This window comes from Oncorhynchus tshawytscha, linkage group LG03 (assembly GCF_018296145.1).
Source record: "Oncorhynchus tshawytscha isolate Ot180627B linkage group LG03, Otsh_v2.0, whole genome shotgun sequence".
NCBI classification, from domain to species: Eukaryota; Metazoa; Chordata; class Actinopteri; order Salmoniformes; family Salmonidae; genus Oncorhynchus; species Oncorhynchus tshawytscha.
Window position 1 is genome coordinate 77585358 of NC_056431.1, and position 23078 is coordinate 77608435.

Consider the following 23078-nt stretch of genomic DNA (forward strand, 5'->3'; position numbering starts at 1 on the left):
GTACCTGTTCCATAGTGAGATGTACCTGTTCCATTCCAGACGTACCTGTTCCATTCCAGATGTACCTGTTCCATAGTGAGATGTACCTGTTCCATTCCAGATGTACCTGTTCCATTCCAGACGTACCTGTTCCATTCCAGATGTACCTGTTCCATAGTGAGATGTACCTGTTCCATTCCAGACGTACCTGTTCCATTCCAGATGTAACTGTTCCATAGTGAGATGTACCTGTTCCATTCCAGATGTACCTGTTCCATTTCAGACGTACCTGTTCCATTCCAGATGTACCTGTTCCATAGTGAGATGTACCTGTTCCATAGTGAATGTACCTGTTCCATTCCAGGCGTACCTGTTCCATTCCAGACGTACCTGTTCCATTCCAGATGTACCTGTTCCATAGTGAGATGTACCTGTTCCATTCCAGATGTACCTGTTCCATTCCAGACGTACCTGTTCCATTCCAGATGTACCTGTTCCATAGTGAGATGTACCTGTTCCATTCCAGACGTACCTGTTCCATTCCAGATGTACCTGTTCCATAGTGAGATGTACCTGTTCCATTCCAGATGTACCTGTTCCATTCCAGACGTACCTGTTCCATTCCAGATGTACCTGTTCCATAGTGAGATGTACCTGTTCCATTCCAGATGTACCTGTTCCATTCCAGACGTACCTGTTCCATTCCAGATGTACCTGTTCCATAGTGAGATGTACCTGTTCCATTCCAGATGTACCTGTTCCATTCCAGACGTACCCGTTCCATTCCAGATGTACCTGTTCCATAGTGAGATGTACCCGTTCCATTCCATATGTACCTGTTCCATAGTGAGATGTACCTGTTCCATTCCAGATGTACCTGTTCCATTCCAGACGTACCTGTTCCATTCCAGATGTACCTGTTCCATTCCAGATGTACCTGTTCCATTCCAGGTGTACCTGTTCCATTCCAGACGTACCTGTTCCATTCCAGATGTACCTGTTCCATAGTGAGATGTACCTGTTCCATAGTGAATGTACCTGTTCCATTCCAGATGTACCTGTTCCATTCCAGACGTACCTGTTGCATTCCAGATGTACCTGTTCCATTCCAGATGTACCTGTTCCATTCCAGATGTACCTGTTCCATTCCAGATGTACCTGTTCCATTCCAGACGTACCTGTTGCATTCCAGGTGTACCTGTTCCATTCCAGACATACCTGTTCCATTCCAGATGTACCTGTTCCATAGTGAGATGTACCTGTTCCATAGTGAATGTACCTGTTCCATTCCAGACGTACCTGTTCCATTCCAGATGTACCTGTTCCATAGTGAGATGTACCTGTTCCATTCCAGATGTATCTGTTCCATTCCAGACGTACCTGTTCCATTCCAGATGTACCTGTTCCATTCCAGATGTACCTGTTCCATAGTGAGATGTACCTGTTCCATTCCAGATGTACCTGTTCCACAGTGAGATGTATCTGTTCCATTCCAGATGTACCTGTTCCATTCCAGGCGTACCTGTTCCATTCCAGATGTACCCGTTCCATAGTGAGATGTACCTGTTCCATTCCAGATGTACCTGTTCCATTCCAGACGTACCTGTTCCATTCCAGATGTACCTGTTACATAGTGAGATGTACCTGTTCCATTCCAGACGTACCTGTTCCATTCCAGATGTACCTGTTCCATAGTGAGATGTACCTGTTCCATTCCAGATGTACCTGTTCCATTCCAGACGTACCTGTTCCATTCCAGATGTACCTGTTCCATAGTGAGATGTACCTGTTCCATTCCAGACGTACCTGTTGCATTCCAGATGTACCTGTTCCATTCCAGACGTACCTGTTGTATTCCAGATGTACCTGTTCCACAGTGAGATGTACCTGTTCCATTCCAGATGTACCTGTTCCATTCCAGATGTACCTGTTCCATTCCAGATGTACCTGTTCCATTCCAGATGTACCTGTTCCATTCCAGACGTACCTGTTGCATTCCAGATGTACCTGTTCCACAGTGAGGTGTACCTGTTCCATTCCAGATGTACCTGTTCCATTCCAGATGTACCTGTTCCATTCCAGATGTACCTGTTCCATTCCAGATGTACCTGTTCCATAGTGAGATGTACCTGTTCCATTCTAGATATACCTGTTCCATAGTGAGATGTACCTGTTCCACAGTGAGATGTACCTGTTCCACAGTGAGATGTACCTGTTCCACAGTGAGATGTACCTGTTCCACAGTGAGATGTACCTGTTCCATAGTGAGATGTACCTGTTCCACAGTGAGATGTACCTGTTCCACAGTGAGATGTACCTGTTCCACAGTGAGATGTACCTGTTCCATTCCAGATGTACCTGTTCCATAGTGAGATGTACCTGTTCCATTCCAGATGTACCTGTTCCACAGTGAGATGTATCTGTTCCATTCCAGATGTACCTGTTCCATAGTGAGATGTACCTGTTCCATTCCAGATGTACCTGTTCCATAGTGAGATGTACCTGTTCCATTCCAGACGTACCTGTTTAATTCCAGACGTACCTGTTCCATTCCAGACGTACCTGTTCCATAGTGAGGGCAGTTCCTCCTGAAGATCTTCATTAATCTCCTCAAACACCTTCTGAGCTCTCTCCAACTCATCCTCCGCCTGACACACACACACGCACACAATATCTGTCACAAGGCACTGATAATTATTTTCATCACTTTCCATTCCAATACACTACACACTGAGTGGACAAAACATTATGAACACCTGCTCTTCCTGTTCCAATACACTACACACTGAGTGGACAAAACATTATGAACACCTGCTCTTCCTGTTCCAATACACTACATACTGAGTGGACAAAACATTATGAACACCTGCTCTTCCTGTTCCAATACACTACACACTGAGTGGACAAAACATTATGAACACCTGCTCTTCCTGTTCCAATACACTACACACTGAGTGGACAAAACATTATGAACACCTGCTCTACCAGGCGCACCAGTTTGTGCCAAGAACTGCAATGTTGCTGGGTTTTTCACGCTCAACAGTTTCCTGTGTGTATCAAGAATGGTCCACCACCCAAAGGACATCCAGCCAACTTGACACAACTGTGGGAAGCATTGGAGTCGACATGGGCCAGCATCCCTGTGGAACGCTTTCGACACCTTGTAGAGTCCATGCCCTGGCAAAATGAGGCTGTTCTGAGGGCAAAAGGTGGAGTTCAACTCAATATTAGGAAGGTGAACAACCAACGACTGGCCAACTAATAGCCAACTACTGTATGCTCAATAATTTGTACGTTTTATTCACACTGTGTGTTTTTCAGTGAATCTTTCATTTGATTTTGAAAACCAGAACTCCCTGGCGTGAAGACAAAGGTTTTGTGTTCGGGAAAGAAGCTGTGGAAAATAGAGGCTCTTTCTAAACGTCTAAAACTATTGCAGGCAGATTATATACTAGACTACATTCTGAAATCCCCATGAAAGCACTAGTCGACAGGGTGATTGACAAGGGTGATGGACCCACCTGGTTCCTAGAGAGGTTACTCTGAGCAATGTTGTGGGCTGACAGGATGCCCTGAGCCCAAACTGGAGTGGCCCTCTCCAACAGAGACACTGGCTGGAGATTGGAAGAGAGAGGATAATATATAAAGAGGGAGGGAAGACAGAGAGGAGAAAGAGAGAGGAGAAAGAGTGAGCGAGAGAGAGAGAGAGAGAGAGAGAGAGAGAGAGAGAGAGAGATAGATTGAGAGAGAGAAAGGGAGATGGTGAGATAATAAGGGGAGAAAGAGAGAGTGAGGGAGAGAGAGAGAGAGAGAGAGAGAGAGAGAGAGAGAGATGAGAGCGAGAGAGACAGTCATTTTAAACAGATATATTTAGTTCTGAGTAAATTACTGGCAAACGGAGACAAACGATTGATGTTATTAAAAGGGCCACATATCCATTGATGGAGAGGTCCTGTTACCTTGGTGATCTTGATGCCCCCATCCTTTCCTTTCTTCCCCTTATTGGTCGAAAGGTGGTTGTGTCTGGCGCTGTCGTAGTCCACAAGCTTCCTGTCACGCTTTGCAATACGAGACTGAAGAAGAAGGAGATGACTTTATTGTCCAGAGAAGGAGGGGGGGCGAGAAAGACTAACACACACGTGATGAGAACAGGTCGGTAGGCAGTATGTATGAATCAAAGCTAATCATTAGGAAGAGAGTACGACGATGACGATCCTACCTTAAAATCAGGGAATTGCCCCAGGTATGATCCTACCTTAAAATCAGGGAACTACCCCAGGTATTCAGGGAACTGGCCCGGGTATGATCCTACCTTAATATCAGGGAACTGCCCCAGGTATGATCCTACCTTAATATCAGGGAACTGCCCCAGGTATTCAGGGAACTGCCCCAGGTATGATCCTACCTTAATATCAGGGAACTGGCCCGGGTATGATCCTACCTTAATATCAGGGAACTGCCCCAGGTATTCAGTGAACTGCCCCAGGTATGATCCTACCTTAATATCAGGAACTGCCCCAGGTATTCAGGGAACTGCCCCAGGTATGATCCTACCTTATTATCAGGGAACTGCCCCAGGTATTCAGGGAACTTCCCCAGGTATGATCCTACATTAATATCAGGGAACTGCCTCAGGTATGATCCTACCTTAATATCAGGGAACTTCCCCAGGTATGATCCTACCTTAATATCAGGGAACTGCCCCAGATATGATCCTACCTTAATGTCAGGGAACTGCCCCAGGTATTCAGGGAACTTCACCAGGTATGAATCTACCTTAATATCAGGGAACTGCCCCAGGTATTCAGGGAACTTCCCCAGGTATGATCCTACCTTAATATCAGGGAACTTCCCCAGGTATGATCCTACCTTAATATCAGCGAACTGCCCCAGATATGATCCTACCTTAATATCAGGGAACTGCCCCAGGTATTCAGGGAACTGCCCCAGGTATGAATCTACCTTAATATCAGGGAACTGCCCCAGGTATTCAGGGAACTGCCCCAGGTATGATCCTACCTTAATATCAGGGAACTGCCCCAGGTATGATCCTACCTTAATATCAGGGAACTGCCCCAGGTATTCAGGGAACTGCCCCAGGTATGAATCTACCTTAATATCAGGGAACTGCCCCAGGTATTCAGGGAACTGCCCCAGGTATGATCCTACCTTAATATCAGGGAACTGCCCCAGGTATTCAGGGAACTGCCCCAGGTATTCAGGGAACTGCCCCAGGTATGATCCTACCTTAATATCAGGGAACTGCCCCAGGTATGATCCTACCTTAATATCAGGGAACTTCCCCAGGTATTCAGGGAACTGCCCCAGGTATGAATCTACCTTAATATCAGGGAACTGCCCCAGGTATGATCCTACCTTAATATCAGGGAACTGCCCCAGGTATTCAGGGAACTGCCCCAGTTATGAATCTACCTTAATATCAGGGAACAGCCCCAGGTATTCAGGGAACTGCCCCAGGTATGATCTTACCTTAATATCAGGGAACTGCCCCAGGTATGATCCTACCTTAATATCAGGGAACTGCCCCAGGTATTCAGGGAACTGCCCCAGGTATGATCCTACCTTAATATCAGGGAACTGCCACAGGTATGATCCTACCTTAAAATCAGGGAACTGCCCCAGGTATTCAGGGAACTGGCCTGGGTATGATCCTACCTTAATATCAGGGAACTGCCCCAGGTATTCAGGGAACTGCCCCAGGTATTCAGGGAACTGCCCTGGGTATGATCCTACCTTAATATCAGGAAACTGCCCCAGGTATGTGTCCATGGATATCAAAGCATTATCCACAAGCTTCTGATGGAAGTCTGTCCACAGAACGTCAGTGTCCTGCAACCGGATCAGATACAAGGAAGTCACCATTAAATTGCACGAGCACACACACACACACACACGAGCACACACACACACACGAGCACACACCCACACACACACAGACACAGAGACACACACACACACACAAACACACACAGACAAACACACACACACACACACACACACACACACACAATTTATTTACCTGTATATAGAGCAGACACATGACAACACTTGCAACAACGTAAACAGTATATGGTAGTGGGGTTGGCTGCGTCAAAGGGTTAGCTGAGCCAAAGGGTTAGCTGAGTCAAAGGGTTAGCTGAGTCAAAGGGTTAGCTGAGTCAGAGTTAGCTGAGTCAAAGAGTTAGCTGAGTCAAAGGGTTAGCTGAGTCAAAGGGTTAGCTGAGTCAAAGGGTTAGCTGAGTCAAAGGGTTAGCTGAGTCAAAGGGTTAGCTGAGTCAAAGAGTTAGCTGAGTCAAAGAGTTAGCTGAGTCAAAGGGTTAGTTGAGTCAAAGGGTTAGCTGAGTCAAAGGGTTAGCTGAGCCAAAGGTTTAGCTGAGCCAAAGGTTTAGCTGAGTCAAAGGGTTAGCTGAGTCAAAGAGTTAGCTGAGTCAAAGGGTTAGCTGAGTCAAAGGTTTAGCTGAACCAAAGGGTTAGCTGAGCCAAAGGGTTAGCTGAGCCAAAGGGTAAGCTGAGTCAAAGGGTTAGTTGAGTCAAAGGGTTAGCTGAGTCAAAGGGTTAGCTGAGCCAAAGGGTTAGCTGAGCCAAAGGTTTAGCTGAACCAAAGGGTTAGCTGAGCCAAAGGGTTAGCTGAGCCAAAGGGTTAGATGAGCCAAAGGGTAAGTTGAGTCAAAGGGTTAGCTGAACCAAAGGGTTAGCTGAACCAAAGGGTTAGCTGAGTCAAAGAGTTAGCTGAGTCAAAGGGTTAGCTGAGTCAAAGGGTTACACCATAACCCATATATTTTGTCTGTAATAGTATTTCAGCAATTTGTCATGCACTCAAACTCAAACTGCACTTTTCAAAGGTGTGGTGATATTTAATTCAGTACAGAAATGTGTAGATGTGGAACATCTCACCCCAAGGCGGCTCAATTTACCCTGTCCCTAGGCTCAACATACCCTGTCCCTAGGCTCAACATACCCTGTCCCTAGGCTCAACATACCCTGCCCTAGGCTCAACATACCCTGTCCCTAGGCTCAACATACCCTGTCCCTAGGCGTAACATACCCTGCTATCCCTAGACTCAACATACCCTGCTATCCCTAGGCTCAACATACCCTGTCCCTAGGCTCAACATACCCTGTCCCTAGGCTCAACATACCCTGCTGTCCCTAGGCTCAACATACCCTGCTGTCCCTAGGCTCAACATACCCTGTCCCTAGGCTCAACATACCCTGCTGTCCCTAGGCTCAACATACCCTGTCCCTAGGCTCAACATACCCTGTCCCTAGGCTCAACATACCCTGTCCCTAGGCTCAACATACCCTGTCCCTAGGCTCAACATACCCTGTCCTTAGGCTCAATATACCCTGTCCCTAGGCTCAACATACCCTGTCCCTAGGCTCAACATACCCTGTCCCTAGGCTCAACATACCCTGTCCCTAGGCTCAACATACCCTGCTATCACTAGGCTCAACATACCCTGCTATCCCTAGGCTCAACATACCCTGCTACCCTAGGCTCAACATACCCTGCTATCCCTAGGCTCAACATACCCTGCTATCCCTAGGCTCAACATACCCTGCTATCCCTAGGCTCAACATACCCTGCTGTCCCTAGGCTCAACATACCCTGCTGTCCCTAGGCTCAACATACCCTGCTGTCCCTAGGCTCAACATACCCCGTATCCAGGACAAGTTGAGTCAAGAGACCATTTTGTAATGTAAAGAAGGGGCTCAACATACCCTACTGTCCCTAGGCTCAACATACCCTACTCTCCCCTACAGCTGAATGTAAAGAAGGGGCTCAACATACCCTACTCTCCCCTACAGCTGAATGTAAAGAAGGGGCTCAACATACCCTACTCTCCCCTACAGCTGAATGTAAAGAAGGGGCTCAACATACCCTACTCTCCCCTACAGCTGAATGTAAAGAAGGGGCTCAACATACCCTACTCTCCCCTACAGCTGAATGTAAAGAAGGGGCTCAACATACCCTACTCTCCCCTACAGCTGAATGTAAAGAAGGGGCTCAACATACCCTACTCTCCCCTACAGCTGAATGTAAAGAAGGGGCTCAACATACCCTACTCTCCCCTACAGCTGAATGTAAAGAAGGGGCTCAACATACCCTACTCTCCCCTACAGCTGAATGTAAAGAAGGGGCTCAACATACCCTACTCTCCCCTACAGCTGAATGTAAAGAAGGGGCTCAACATACCCTACTCTCCTCTACAGCTGAATGTAAAGAAGGGGCTCAACATACCCTACTCTCCTCTACAGCTGAATGTAAAGAAGGGGCTCAACATACCCTACTCTCCCCTACAGCTGAATGTAAAGAAGGGGCTCAACATACCCTACTCTCCCCTACAGCTGAATGTAAAGAAGGGGCTCAACATACCCTACTCTCCCCTACAGCTGAATGTAAAGAAGGGGCTCAACATACCCTACTCTCCCCTACAGCTGAATGTAAAGAAGGGGCTCAACATACCCTACTCTCCCCTACAGCTGAATGTAAAGAAGGGGCTCAACATACCCTACTCTCCTCTACAGCTGAATGTAAAGAAGGGGCTCAACATACCCTACTCTCCCCTACAGCTGAATGTAAAGAAGGGGCTCAACATACCCTACTCTCCCCTACAGCTGAATGTAAAGAAGGGGCTCAACATACCCTACTCTCCCCTACAGCTGAATGTAAAGAAGGGGCTCAACATACCCTACTCTCCCCTACAGCTGAATGTAAAGAAGGGGCTCAACATACCCTACTCTCCCCTACAGCTGAATGTAAAGAAGGGGCTCAACATACCCTACTCTCCCCTACAGCTGAATGTAAAGAAGGGGCTCAACATACCCTACTCTCCCCTACAGCTGAATGTAAAGAAGGGGCTCAACATACCCTACTCTCCCCTACAGCTGAATGTAAAGAAGGGGCTCAACATACCCTACTCTCCCCTACAGCTGAATGTAAAGAAGGGGCTCAACATACCCTACTCTCCCCTACAGCTGAATGTAAAGAAGGGGCTCAACATACCCTACTCTCCCCTACAGCTGAATGTAAAGAAGGGGCTCAACATACCCTACTCTCCCCTACAGCTGAATGTAAAGAAGGGGCTCAACATACCCTACTCTCCCCTACAGCTGAATGTAAAGAAGGGGCTCAACATACCCTACTCTCCTCTACAGCTGAATGTAAAGAAGGGGCTCAACATACCCTACTCTCCCCTACAGCTGAATGTAAAGAAGGGGCTCAACATACCCTACTCTCCTCTACAGCTGAATGTAAAGAAGGGGCTCAACATACCCTACTCTCCTCTACAGCTGAATGTAAAGAAGGGGCTCAACATACCCTACTCTCCCCTACAGCTGAATGTAAAGAAGGGGCTCAACATACCCTACTCTCCCCTACAGCTGAATGTAAAGAAGGGGCTCAACATACCCTACTCTCCCCTACAGCTGAATGTAAAGAAGGGGCTCAACATACCCTACTCTCCCTACAGCTGAATGTAAAGAAGGGGCTCAACATACCCTACTCTCCCCTACAGCTGAATGTAAAGAAGGGGCTCAACATACCCTACTCTCCTCTACAGCTGAATGTAAAGAAGGGGCTCAACATACCCTACTCTCCCCTACAGCTGAATGTAAAGAAGGGGCTCAACATACCCTACTCTCCTCTACAGCTGAATGTAAAGAAGGGGCTCAACATACCCTACTCTCCCCTACAGCTGAATGTAAAGAAGGGGCTCAACATACCCTACTCTCCTCTACAGCTGAATGTAAAGAAGGGGCTCAACATACCCTACTCTCCCTACAGCTGAATGTAAAGAAGGGGCTCAACATACCCTACTCTCCCCTACAGCTGAATGTAAAGAAGGGGCTCAACATACCCTACTCTCCCTACAGCTGAATGTAAAGAAGGGGCTCAACATACCCTACTCTCCTCTACAGCTGAATGTAAAGAAGGGGCTCAACATACCCTACTCTCCCTACAGCTGAATGTAAAGAAGGGGCTCAACATACCCTACTCTCCTCTACAGCTGAATGTAAAGAAGGGGCTCAACATACCCTACTCTCCCCTACAGCTGAATGTAAAGAAGGGGCTCAACATACCCTACTCTCCCCTACAGCTGAATGTAAAGAAGGGGCTCAACATACCCTACTCTCCCCTACAGCTGAATGTAAAGAAGGGGCTCAACATACCCTACTCTCCTCTACAGCTGAATGTAAAGAAGGGGCTCAACATACCCTACTCTCCCCTACAGCTGAATGTAAAGAAGGGGCTCAACATACCCTACTCTCCCCTACAGCTGAATGTAAAGAAGGGGCTCAACATACCCTACTCTCCCCTACAGCTGAATGTAAAGAAGGGGCTCAACATACCCTACTCTCCCCTACAGCTGAATGTAAAGAAGGGGCTCAACATACCCTACTCTCCCCTACAGCTGAATGTAAAGAAGGGGCTCAACATACCCTACTCTCCCCTACAGCTGAATGTAAAGAAGGGGCTCAACATACCCTACTCTCCCCTACAGCTGAATGTAAAGAAGGGGCTCAACATACCCTACTCTCCCCTACAGCTGAATGTAAAGAAGGGGCTCAACATACCCTACTCTCCCCTACAGCTGAATGTAAAGAAGGGGCTCAACATACCCTACTCTCCCCTACAGCTGAATGTAAAGAAGGGGCTCAACATACCCTACTCTCCCCTACAGCTGAATGTAAAGAAGGGGCTCAACATACCCTACTCTCCCCTACAGCTGAATGTAAAGAAGGGGCTCAACATACCCTACTCTCCCCTACAGCTGAATGTAAAGAAGGGGCTCAACATACCCTACTCTCCCCTACAGCTGAATGTAAAGAAGGGGCTCAACATACCCTACTCTCCCCTACAGCTGAATGTAAAGAAGGGGCTCAACATACCCTACTCTCCCCTACAGCTGAATGTAAAGAAGGGGCTCAACATACCCTACTCTCCCCTACAGCTGAATGTAAAGAAGGGGCTCAACATACCCTACTCTCCCCTACAGCTGAATGTAAAGAAGGGGCTCAACATACCCTACTCTCCCCTACAGCTGAATGTAAAGAAGGGGCTCAACATACCCTACTCTCCCCTACAGCTGAATGTCCAGCCTACCTCAAATGTGTACACACCGTTCAGCTCAAAAATAAATATGAAACTACATACAGTCCTGAGTCTGTGACTCCACCGAGTGTGTAAAACACAAATGTATTACCTCAACGTTGTTTCCCAACTTCTCTAAGCCTCTATTTACACTAGAGAGAGAAGAACGTGGAGAAAATGAAGAGACAAATGAAGGCACAAATAAGGCATTAATGAATGAACGAGCACGGATAATGAGCATAGCAAAAGTATAGGTAGGTGTTGAGAAGAACACAATGAACAGGGAACTGATGAGAGAGGAGAGGGAGGAGAGAAAATTGAGAGAGAGGAGAGAGAGAGGAGATGAACAGGAAACTGATGAGAGAGTAGAGGGAGAGGAGAGAGAGGAGATGAACAGGGAACTGAGGAGAGAGGAGAGAGAGAGAGGAGAGAGAGGGGAGAGAGAGAGGAGTGAGAGGGGAGAGATAGAGGAGAGAGAGGGGAGAGATAGAGGAGAGAAAATTGAGAGAGAGGAGAGAGAGAGGAGATGAACAGGGAACTGATGAGAGAGAGAGGAGAGAGATGGGAGAGAGACAGGAGAGAAATGGGAGAGAGAGGAGATGAACAGGGAACTGATGAGAGAGGAGAGGGAGAGAGGAGATGAACAGAGAACTGATGAGAGAGGAGAGAGGAGATGAACAGGGAACTGATGAGAGAGGAGAGGGAGAGAGGAGATGAACAGAGAACTGATGAGAGAGGAGAGAGGAGATGAACAGGGAACTGATGAGAGAGGAGAGAGAGGAGAGAGAGGGGATGAACAAGGAAATGATGAGAGAGTAGAGGGAGAGGAGAGAGAGAGAGGAGATGAACAGGGAACTGATGAAAGAGGAGAGGGTAGCCTCATTCAACCATTGAGGTGGGTCAGGGTGGTGGGTCAGGATGGTGGGTCAGGCTGGTGGATCAGGATGGTGGGTCGAGGTGGTGGGTCAAGGTGGTGGATCAGGATGGTGGGTCAGGATGGTGGGTGTCCTAACACACTAGTACTGCCCTATACTCTAATACCAACCTGTCCTAACACACTAGTACAGCTCTATACTCTAATAACAACCTGTCCTAACACACTAGTACAGCTCTATGCTCTAATAACAACCTGTTCTAACACACTAGTACAGCTCTATGCTCTAATACCAATCTGTCCTAACACACTAGTACAGCTCTATGCTCTAATACCAACCTGTCCTAACACACTAGTACAGCTCTATGCTCTAATAACAACCTGTCCTAACACACTAGTACAGCTCTATGCTCTAATACCAACCTGTCCTAACACACTAGTACAGTTCTATGCTCTAATACCAACCTGTCCTAACACACTAGTACAGCTCTATGCTCTAATAACAACCTGTCCTAACACACTAGTACAGCTCTATGCTCTAATACCAACCTGTCCTAACACACTAGTACAGTTCTATGCTCTAATACCAACCTGTCCTAACACACTAGTACAGTTCTATGCTCTAATACCAACCTGTTCTAACACACTAGTACAGCTCTATACTCTAATAACAACCTGTCCTAACACACTAGTACAGCTCCTACTTCTGACACAAGGGAGAGTGATGGTGAGAATGACAGTGAGTGAGAGAGAGAGAGTGAGAGAGACAGGGAGAGAGAGAGTGACAGAGACAGGGAGAGAGAGAGTGAGAGTGTGAGCGAGAGTGAGCGAGAGAGAGTAAGAGAGACAGGGACAGAGAGAGTGAGCTAGAGTGAGAGAGAGTGAGAGAGAGTAAGAGAGACAGGGAGAGAAAGAGAGAAAGAGACAGGGAGCGAGTGAGTGAGAGAGACAGGAGGGAGAGTGAGAGACAGGGGGGAAAGTGAGAGAGACAAGGAGAGAGAGTGAGAGAAACAGGGAGAGAGACAGGGAGAGAGTGAGAGAGACAGGGAGAGAGAAGGAAAGATTGAGGGCTGAGAAACTGTGACAGAGGAAGAGACAGGGAGGGACTGACAGAGGAGAGACTTACAGAGGAGAGACTGACAGAGGAGACTGACAGAGGAGAGAGACAGGGAGGGACTGACAGAGGAGAGACTGAGAGAGGAGAGTCTGACAGAGGAGAGACTGACAGAGGAGAGTCTGACAGAGGAGAGTTTTACAGAGGAGAGACTGACAGAGGAGAGACTGACAGAGGAGAGACTGACAGAGGAGAGAGACAGGGAGAGACTGACAGAGGAAGAGACAGGGAGGGACTGACAGAGGAGAGACTGACAGAGGAGAGACTGACAGAGGAGAGTCTGACAGAGGAAGAGACAGGGAGAGACTGACAGAGGAAGAGACAGGGAGGGACTGACAGAGGAGAGACTGACAGAGGAGAGACTGACAGAGGAGAGTCTGACAGAGGAAGAGACAGGGAGAGACTGACAGAGGAGAGAGACAGGGAGAGACTGACAGAGGAGAGACTGACAGAGGAGAGTCTGACAGAGGAGAGTTTTACAGAGGAGAGACTGACAGAGGAGAGACTGACAGAGGAGAGACTGACAGAGGAGAGAGACAAGGAGAGACTGACAGAGGAAGAGACAGGGAGGGACTGACAGAGGAGAGACTGACAGAGGAGAGACTGACAGAGGAGAGACTGACAGAGGAGAGAGACAGGGAGAGACTGACAGAGGAAGAGACAGGGAGGGACTGACAGAGGAGAGACTGACAGAGGAGAGACTGACAGAGGAGAGTCTGACAGAGGAAGAGACAGGGAGAGACTGACAGAGGAGAGAGACAGGGAGAGACTGACAGAGGAGAGACTGACAGAGGAGAGTCTGACAGAGGAAGAGACAGGGAGAGACTGACAGAGGAGAGACTGACAGAGGAAGAGACAGGGAGAGACTGACAGAGGAGAGACTGACAGAGGAGAGTCTGACAGAGGAAGAGACAGGGAGAGACTGACAGAGGAGAGACTGACAGAGGAGAGTCTGACAGAGGAAGAGACAGGGAGAGACTGACAGAGGAGAGACTGACAGAGGAAGAGACAGGGAGAGACTGACAGAGGAGAGACTGACAGAGGAGAGTCTGACAGAGGAAGAGACAGGGAGAGACTGACAGAGGAGAGACTGACAGAGGAGAGTCTGACAGAGGAAGAGACAGGGAGAGACTGACAGAGGAGAGACTGACAGAGGAAGAGACAGGGAGAGACTGACAGAGGAGAGACTGACAGAGGAAGAGACAGGGAGAGACTGACAGAGGAGACTGACAGAGGAGAGTCTGACAGAGGAAGAGACAGGGAGAGACTGACAGAGGAGAGACTGACAGAGGAAGAGACAGGGAGAGACTGACAGAGGAGAGACTGACAGAGGAGAGAGAAGAGGGACAGAGGGAACATAAGGAAGTCAATCTGACTTTTTGTAGCATAAATTAAGATGACCTCTGTACCTCGACGATGGAGTCCACATCATCTTTGCCGTACCAGTCCGGCTCGTACATGTCAGACAGACACTCCTTGAGGTTCTTGGAGGATTCGTGCATCGCTGTCGACAGACAGAGAGACAGACACACTTGCCAGTGAAGAACCAGTGCTGTGCAGTGATCGTAGTGAGGAATACACCATAGTTCTACACCGATTATCAGCATCTGGGTTGTGTCAATTAAGGACCACAAAGGAAAAAGACTTTAATGAATAGGTTTTGGAAATGACAAATGAAAGTAGCATTTGTTATTGAACAAGTCCAAGTAGTCCCTCCTTGTTTCAGTTTTAGGACTGTAGTCTTATTGAAGGTGTATGTAGACATCACGGTCTTACTTTGTACTGCCGCCAGGTAGACCCTCAGGTCTTTCTGCAGTTTGGAGCCCTCTGTCTGAAAACAGAACACACCTGATGTCACACACGGTACAGCTCCGATGGGTGAGACAAGGTAAGACTGTGGATTGAATTAGAGACGGCGAAGGAATGGAAGCTGCTACCGTATGGGGATCGGTTGGGTTTTTGACAATATGTAAACGGTGTCAGTCCAAGACTGGAGTCTTAATGGGTATGTAAACATCACAGAAAGAAACTCCAACTTTGTTTTGCCACATCCCCCTTCCTCTCATCCCCCCACCTCCCATCCACCCCACCTCCCAACCAGTCATTACCTCCCATCCACCCCCACCTCCCATCCACCCCCACCTCCCAACCAGTCATTACCTCCCATCCCCCCACCTCCCATCCACCCCCACCTCCCATCCACCCCCACCTCCCATCCCCCACCTCCCATCCACCCCACCTCCCAAACAGTCATTACCTCCCATCCCCCCACCTCCCATCCACCCCACCTCCCATCCACCCCACCTCCCATCCACCCCCACCTCCCATCCACCTCACCTCCCATCACCCCACCTCCCATCCACCCCACCTCCCATCCCCCCACCTCCCATCCACCCCCACCTCCCATCCCCCCCCACCTCCCATCCACCCCACCTCCCAAACAGTCATTACCTCCCATCCCCCACGTCCCATCCACCCCCACCTCCCATCCCCCCACCTCCCATCCACCCCACCTCCCAAACAGTCATTACCTCCCATCCACCCCACCTCCCATCCACCCCCACCTCCCATCCACCCCACCTCCCATCCACCCCACCTCCCAAACAGTCATTACCTCCCATCCCCCCACGTCCCATCCACCCCCACCTCCCATCCCCCTACCTCCCATCCACCCCACCTCCCAAACAGTCATTACCTCCCATCCACCCCACCTCCCATCCACCCCCACCTCCCATCCACCCCACCTCCCATCCACCCCCACCTCCCATCCACCCCACCTCCCATCCACCCCACCTCCCATCCACCCCACCTCCCATCCACCCCCACCTCCCATCCACCCCACCTCCCATCCACCCCCACCTCCCATCCACCCCCACCTCCCATCCACCCCACCTCCCATCCACCCCACCTCCCATCCACCCCACCTCCCATCCACCCCCACCTCCCATCCACCCCCACCTCCCATCCACCCCAACTCCCATCCACCCCACCTCCCATCCACCCCACCTCCCATTCACCCCACCTCCCATCCACCCCACCTCCCATCCACCCCACCTCCCATCCACCCCCACCTCCCATCCACCCCACCTCCCATCCACCCCACCTCCCATCCACCCCCACCTCCCATCCACCCCATCTCCCATCCACCCCACCTCCCATCCACCCCATCTCCCATCCACCCCACCTCCCATCCACCCCACCTCCCATCCACCCCACCTCCCATCCACCCCATCTCCCATCCACCCCATCTCCCATCCACCCCACCTCCCATCCACCCCACCTCCCATCCACCCCCACCTCCCATCCACCCCACCTCCCATCCACCCCATCTCCCATCCACCCCATCTCCCATCCACCCCATCTCCCATCCACCCCACCTCCCATCCAACCTCCCATCCACCCCATCTCCCATCCACCCCATCTCCCATCCACCCCACCTCCCATCCACCCCACCTCCCATCCACCCCACCTCCATCCCCACCTCCCATCCCCACCTCCCATCCACCCCACCTCCCATCCACCCCACCTCCCATCCACCCCCACCTCCCATCCACCCCACCTCCCATCCATCCCCCCACCTCCCATCCACCCCCACCTCCCATCCACCCCACCTCCCATCCACCCCATCTCCCATCCACCCCACCTCCCATCCACCCCACCTCCCATCCACCCCACCTCCCATCCATCCCCCCACCTCCCATCCACCCCACCTCCCATCCACCCCATCTCCCATCCACCCCACCTCCCATCCACCCCACCTCCCATCCACCCCACCTCCCATCCATCCCCCCACCTCCCATCCACCCCCACCTCCCATCCACCCCATCCACCCCACCTCCCATCCACCCCACCTCCCATCCACCCCACCTCCCCCACCTCCCATCCACCCCACCTCCCATCCACCCCACCTCCCATCCACCTCCCCCCACCTCCCATCCACCCCACCTCCCATCCACCCCACCTCCCATCCACCCCACCTCCCATCCACCCCACCTCCCATCCACCCCACCTCCCATCCACCCCACCTCCCATCCACCCCACCTCCCATCCACCCCACCTCCCATCCACCCCACCTCCCATCCACCCCACCTCCCATCCACCCCACCTCCCATCCACCCCACCTCCCATCCACCCCACCTCCCATCCACCCCCCACCTCCCATCCACCCCACCTCCCATCCACCCCACCTCCCATCCACCCCACCTCCCATCCACCCCACCTCCCATCCACCCCATCTCCCATCCACCCCATCTCCCATCCACCCCATCTCCCATCCACCCCACCTCCCATCCACCCCATCTCCCATCCACCCCACCTCCCATCCACCCCATCTCCCATCCACCCCCACCTCCCATCCACCCCATCTCCCATCCACCCCACCTCCCATCCACCCCATCTCCCATCCACCCCACCTCCCATCCACCCCATCTCCCATCCACCCCATCTCCCATCCACCCCACCTCCCATCCACCCCACCTCCCATCCACCCCACCTCCCATCCACCCCACCTCCCATCCACCCCACCTCCCATCCACCCCACCTCCCATCCACCCCACCTCCCATCCACCCCACCTCCCATCCACCCCACCTCCCACCCCACCTCCCATCCACCCCACCTCCCATCCACCCCACCTCCCATCCACCCCACCTCCCATCCACCCCACCTCCCATCCACCCCATCTCCCATCCACCCCACCTCCCATCCACCCCACCTCTCCCATCCACCCCACCTCCCATCCACCCCACCTCCCATCCACCCCACCTCCCATCCACCCCACCTCCCATCCACCTCCCCACCTCCCATCCACCCCACCTCCCATCCACCCCACCTCCCATCCACCCCACCTCCCATCCACCCCACCTCCCATCCACCCCACCTCCCATCCACCCCACCTCCCATCCACCCCACCTCCCATCCACCCCACCTCCCATCCACCTCCCATCCCCCACCTCCCATCCACCCCCACCTCCCATCCACCCCACCTCCCATCCACCCCACCTCCCATCCACCCCACCTCCCATCCACCCCACCTCCCATCCACCCCACCTCCCATCCACCCCACCTCCCATCCACCCCACCTCCCATCCACCCCACCTCCCATCCACCCCCACCTCCCATCCACCCCACCTCCCATCCACCCCACCTCCCATCCACCCCACCTCCCATCCTCCCCCACCTCCCATCCACCCCACCTCCCATCCACCCCACCTCCCATCCACCCCACCTCCCATCCACCCCCCACCTCCCATCCACCCCACCTCCCATCCACCCCACCTCCCATCCACCCCACCTCCCATCCACCCCACCCCCACCTCCCATCCACCCCACCTCCCATCCACCCCCATCCACCCCACCTCCCATCCACCCCACCTCCCACCTCCCACCTCCATCCCCCACCTCCCATCCACCCCACCTCCCATCCACCCCACCTCCCATCCACCCCACCTCCCTCCCACCTCCCATCCACCCCACCTCCCATCCACCCCACCTCCCATCCACCCCACCTCCCATCCACCCCACCTCCCATCCACCCCACCTCCCATCCACCCCACCTCCCATCCACCCCACCCCCACCTCCCATCCACCCCATCTCCCATCCACTCCCACCTCCCACCTCCCATCCACCCCACCTCCCATCCACCCCACCTCCCATCCACCCCACCTCCCATCCACCCCACCTCCCATCCACCCCACCTCCCATCCACCCCACCTCCCATCCACCCCACCTCCCATCCACCCCACCTCCCATCCACCCCACCTCCCATCCACCCCACCTCCCATCCACCCCACCTCCCATCCACCCCCACCCCACCTCCCATCCACCCCACCTCCCATCCACCCCACCTCCCATCCACCCCACCTCCCATCCACCCCACCTCCCATCCACCCCACCTCCCATCCACCCCACCTCCCATCCACCCCACCTCCCATCCACCCCACCTCCCATCCACCCCACCTCCCATCCACCCCACCTCCCATCCACCCCACCTCCCATCCACCCCACCTCCCATCCACCCCACCTCCCATCCACCCCACCTCCCATCCACCCCACCTCCCATCCACCCCACCTCCCATCCACCCCACCTCCCATCCACCTCCCACCTCCCATCCACCCCACCTCCCATCCACCCCACCTCCCATCCACCCCACCTCCCATCCACCCCACCTCCCATCCACCCCACCTCCCATCCACCCCACCTCCCTCCCACCTCCCATCCCCCACCTCCCATCCACCCCACCTCCCATCCACCCCACCTCCCATCCACCCCACCTCCCATCCACCCCACCTCCCATCCACCCCACCTCCCATCCACCCCACCTCCCATCCACCCCACCTCCCATCCACCCCACCTCCCATCCACCCCACCTCCCATCCACCCCACCTCCCATCCACCCCACCTCCCATCCACCCCACCTCCCATCCACCCCACCTCCCATCCACCCCACCTCCCATCCACCCCCACCTCCCATCCACCCCACCTCCCATCCACCCCACCTCCCATCCACCCCACCTCCCATCCACCCCACCTCCCATCCACCCCACCTCCCTCCCATCCATCCCCCACCTCCCATCCACCCCACCTCCCATCCACCCCACCTCCCATCCACCCCACCTCCCATCCACCCCACCTCCCATCCACCCCACCTCCCATCCACCCCACCTCCCATCCACCCCACCTCCCATCCACCCCACCTCCCATCCACCCCACCTCCCATCCACCCCACCTCCCATCCACCCCACCTCCCATCCACCCCACCTCCCATCCACCCCACCTCCCATCCACCCCACCTCCCATCCACCCCACCTCCCATCCACCCCCACCTCCCATCCACCCCACCTCCCATCCACCCCACCTCCCATCCACCCCACCTCCCATCCATCCCCCCACCTCCCATCCACCCCCAGGTAGACCCTCAGTTTTTTTTGCGATTTAAAAGCATTGGGCCAGTAACTGAAAAAAGTCGCTGGTTTGAAACATCGAGTTGATGTCGATGTCTCCATGAGCAAGGTACTTAACCCTAATTGCTCCAGTACGTCGCTCTGGAAAAAAACAGCATCTTCTAAATGACTAAGACGTAAAATGGTTCGGTCCGTACAAGATTCTTACGTATTGTTTGTTGAAGTTGATAACTCCCTCCTCAAATGCAACATCTCTGGTCTCGTCTGCTTTCCCCAGTTTCTGCATAACCTGGAAGACATTTAAAGACGTTGAACAAGACAAGACGTTGAACATTCATCTTCATCCTGGCCCGTGGTAGATACAGCAGAGGAAACACTGTCTCTCCTTCATACAGCATGTCTACGTGTCACTAAGACAATCACTGGGGGTCATGTACAGTGAAGGAGACACACTGGATACACTTCTATAACAATGTTGATGAACACAGCAGAGTAACCATATTATACTGTATGTTATACTGTATCTACTGATGAATACAACAGAACCATGTTATACTGTATCTACTGATGAATACAACAGAACCATGTTATACTGTATCTACTGATGAATACAACAGAACCATGTTATACTGTATCTACTGATGAATATAGCAGAGAGACCATGTTATACTGTATCTACTGATGAATACAACAGAACCATGTTATACTGTATCTACTGATGAATACAACAGAACCACGTTATACTGTATCTACTGATGAATACAACAGAACCACGTTATAATGTATCTACTGATGAATATAGCAGAACCACGTTATACTGTATAATATTCATGGGCTGAATGTTCGTAATGGGACGACGGGGGTGATACTGTACAGTGCTATCAGCCATTGATCTTGCATCTCATCTATCCATCCCTCACCCCCCCCCCCACCTCCCAACCAGTCATTCCCTCCCATCTCCTACTGTCCAATAGGGATACAGAACCACTAACACCATCAGGTCATATAGCATTTGAATTACAGCTATATTAACGTTAAACTATATCAAATCTAACCCGAAAACTGCTATTAGGTTATGGATGCTAGATGGAATGTAGTGGATATTGTAATTGAATAGACACTGCATTATAGCAGGTCAGATAGAGATTTAATTTAATTTGCAGAACATCCAATTGCTTTAGCTATTCTAGTAATACAATTATTTACATTGTTCAATTTGGTACACACACCAGCATGTGGCCTATAGGCCTACTGTAAAAGGATATGTATAAACAAATAACGGATGGATTGAACAACATTCTGTTTAGTATGAGGATGCAGTGACTTAACCAATGGATTGGACTGTACTTTTCTAGCCAATCATTTTGAACAAACGTTTGCCTAAAAACCGGAAATCAAATGATCCTGCATCGTTAAGAACAGTGGATGAATCAATTGATCCTCCATCGTTAAGACAGTGGATGAATCAAATTACCCTCCATCGTTAAGACAGTGGATGAATCAAATACATTACTTTTTAAATATTATTTAAAAAAAACACATGGGCTACAGAGAGAATCTGAAGAGAACAATTTGAGGTAACTTGGCATAGAGTCTTACAAGCACGAGACATGGAAGCTGTGGGAACATGTGGGTCTGGGCAGGTGTGATGTCATCGATGTTTACGTGTCTGTGTATTATTTTAATAATCTCACAACAACAACTAAATCTACCGCATCCTGTCGACGATAGTATGTTTTTATAAAGGTTGACGGTCAAGATGTGTCACTGAGTCCTCTCCGGTGAAGTGTCATAGCAGGATGGAACCAGATATCGTAATCAAAATAACCCGAAACAAACGGTAAATAACAACAAATTAAACCTTATTATGTTTCTTACCTTCTCTTGGGCCCGTGTTAATTTCTTCTGCACGTTACTAGCGAGTTTCCCCGCAGTAACCCCCTTCCCCATACCCATCTCAGCCATTTTGTCTTCCCGATAAGCTCTCGATTCAATATAATAAAAAATAACAACTCCTACGGATAAAGAAGAAGAGACATCAACGTCGACAAAAACAAATAATCACCGTTCGTTATTCTAGGCTTAAGCACCGTCACAACGTTTCGTAACGGGTGTCTGTGGGTACCGAATAGACCAAGCGACGGGTCTCCAGCTTCCGGTAGTGTAGCCTTCCGTTACGTCAGTCAGGGGATGATAATAACCATTGTATCGGGGTTTCCTCTTAAAGATAAAAGCTGACGAGCCCACTGCACATCCCACTATTTCCTTAGGTCTACTGTTATTTCCCCTTGACGCACTTGGGGGCGACATTGCTTTGGTCAGCTCACCAAATAAAACGGAAAGTCCTGTCGACTAAAAAAGTCCTGTCGACTAAATACTTAACTGTAAAAAGTCCTGTCTGGACTAAAGACTTGACTGTAAAAAGTCCTGTTTGGACTAAAGACTTGACTGTAAAAAGTCCTGTCTGGACTAAAGACTTGACTGTAAAAGGTCCTGTTTGGACTAAAGACTTGACTGTAAAAAGTCCTGTTTGGACTAAAGACTTGACTGTAAAAAGTCCTGTCTGGACTAAAGACTTGACTGTAAAAGGTCCTGTCTGGACTAAAGACTTGACTGTAAAAAGTCCTGTCTGGACTAAAGACTTGACTGTAAAAGGTCCTGTCTGGACTAAAGACTTGACGGTAGGTCTACTAACTGTGTGAAGAAGTACAGTATGGAAACAACCAGAGAAAAATTATGGGCTAGCTAAAGACAAAGGCCGAGGTTAGTGGTCAATGAATCAAACATACATACTGTATGTAGTTTATTATGTGGGCCAGTCCGGCGCTGTCCATGGTGCTGAATCACTGTCAGTCTACTACAGCCTCGGTACCTGTGGTGGAGCTGAGTCACTGTCAGTTTACTACAGCCTCGGTACCTGTGGTGGTGCTGAATCACTGTCAGTCTACTACAGCCTCGGTACCTGTGGTGGAGCTGAGTCACTGTCAGTCTACTACAGCCTCGGTACCTGTGGTGGTGCTGAGTCACTGTCAGTCTACTACAGCCTCGGTACCTGTGGTGGTGCTGAATCACTGTCAGTCTACTACAGCCTCG

The 23078-nt window shown here is 51.1% G+C and overlaps 1 protein-coding gene across 4 annotated transcripts in view; it reads right to left on the bottom strand.

Annotated features, from left to right (window-relative positions):
• LOC112237912 (myc box-dependent-interacting protein 1) overlaps positions 1-22244 on the bottom strand; it is a 61380-nt gene extending 39136 nt beyond the window's left edge. For 2 of the 4 annotated variants that reach the window (XM_042320028.1, XM_042320029.1), the window contains exons 1-8: positions 21864-22243; positions 20194-20274; positions 14860-14914; positions 14493-14587; positions 5734-5829; positions 3939-4052; positions 3501-3593; positions 2542-2627 (exon numbers count right to left, since the gene is read on the bottom strand). In XM_042320028.1, coding sequence (XP_042175962.1) covers positions 2542-2627; positions 3501-3593; positions 3939-4052; positions 5734-5829; positions 14493-14587; positions 14860-14914; positions 20194-20274; positions 21864-21950 — 707 coding nt within the window. In that variant the 5' untranslated portion in view covers positions 21951-22243. Of the gene's footprint in view, positions 1-2541; positions 2628-3500; positions 3594-3938; positions 4053-5733; positions 5830-14492; positions 14588-14859; positions 14915-20193; positions 20275-21863 lie in introns of all 4 variants that reach the window. The other 2 variants (XM_042320027.1, XM_042320030.1) reach the window with 2 other exon arrangements.
• Between the last annotated feature and the right edge of the window lie 834 nt (positions 22245-23078).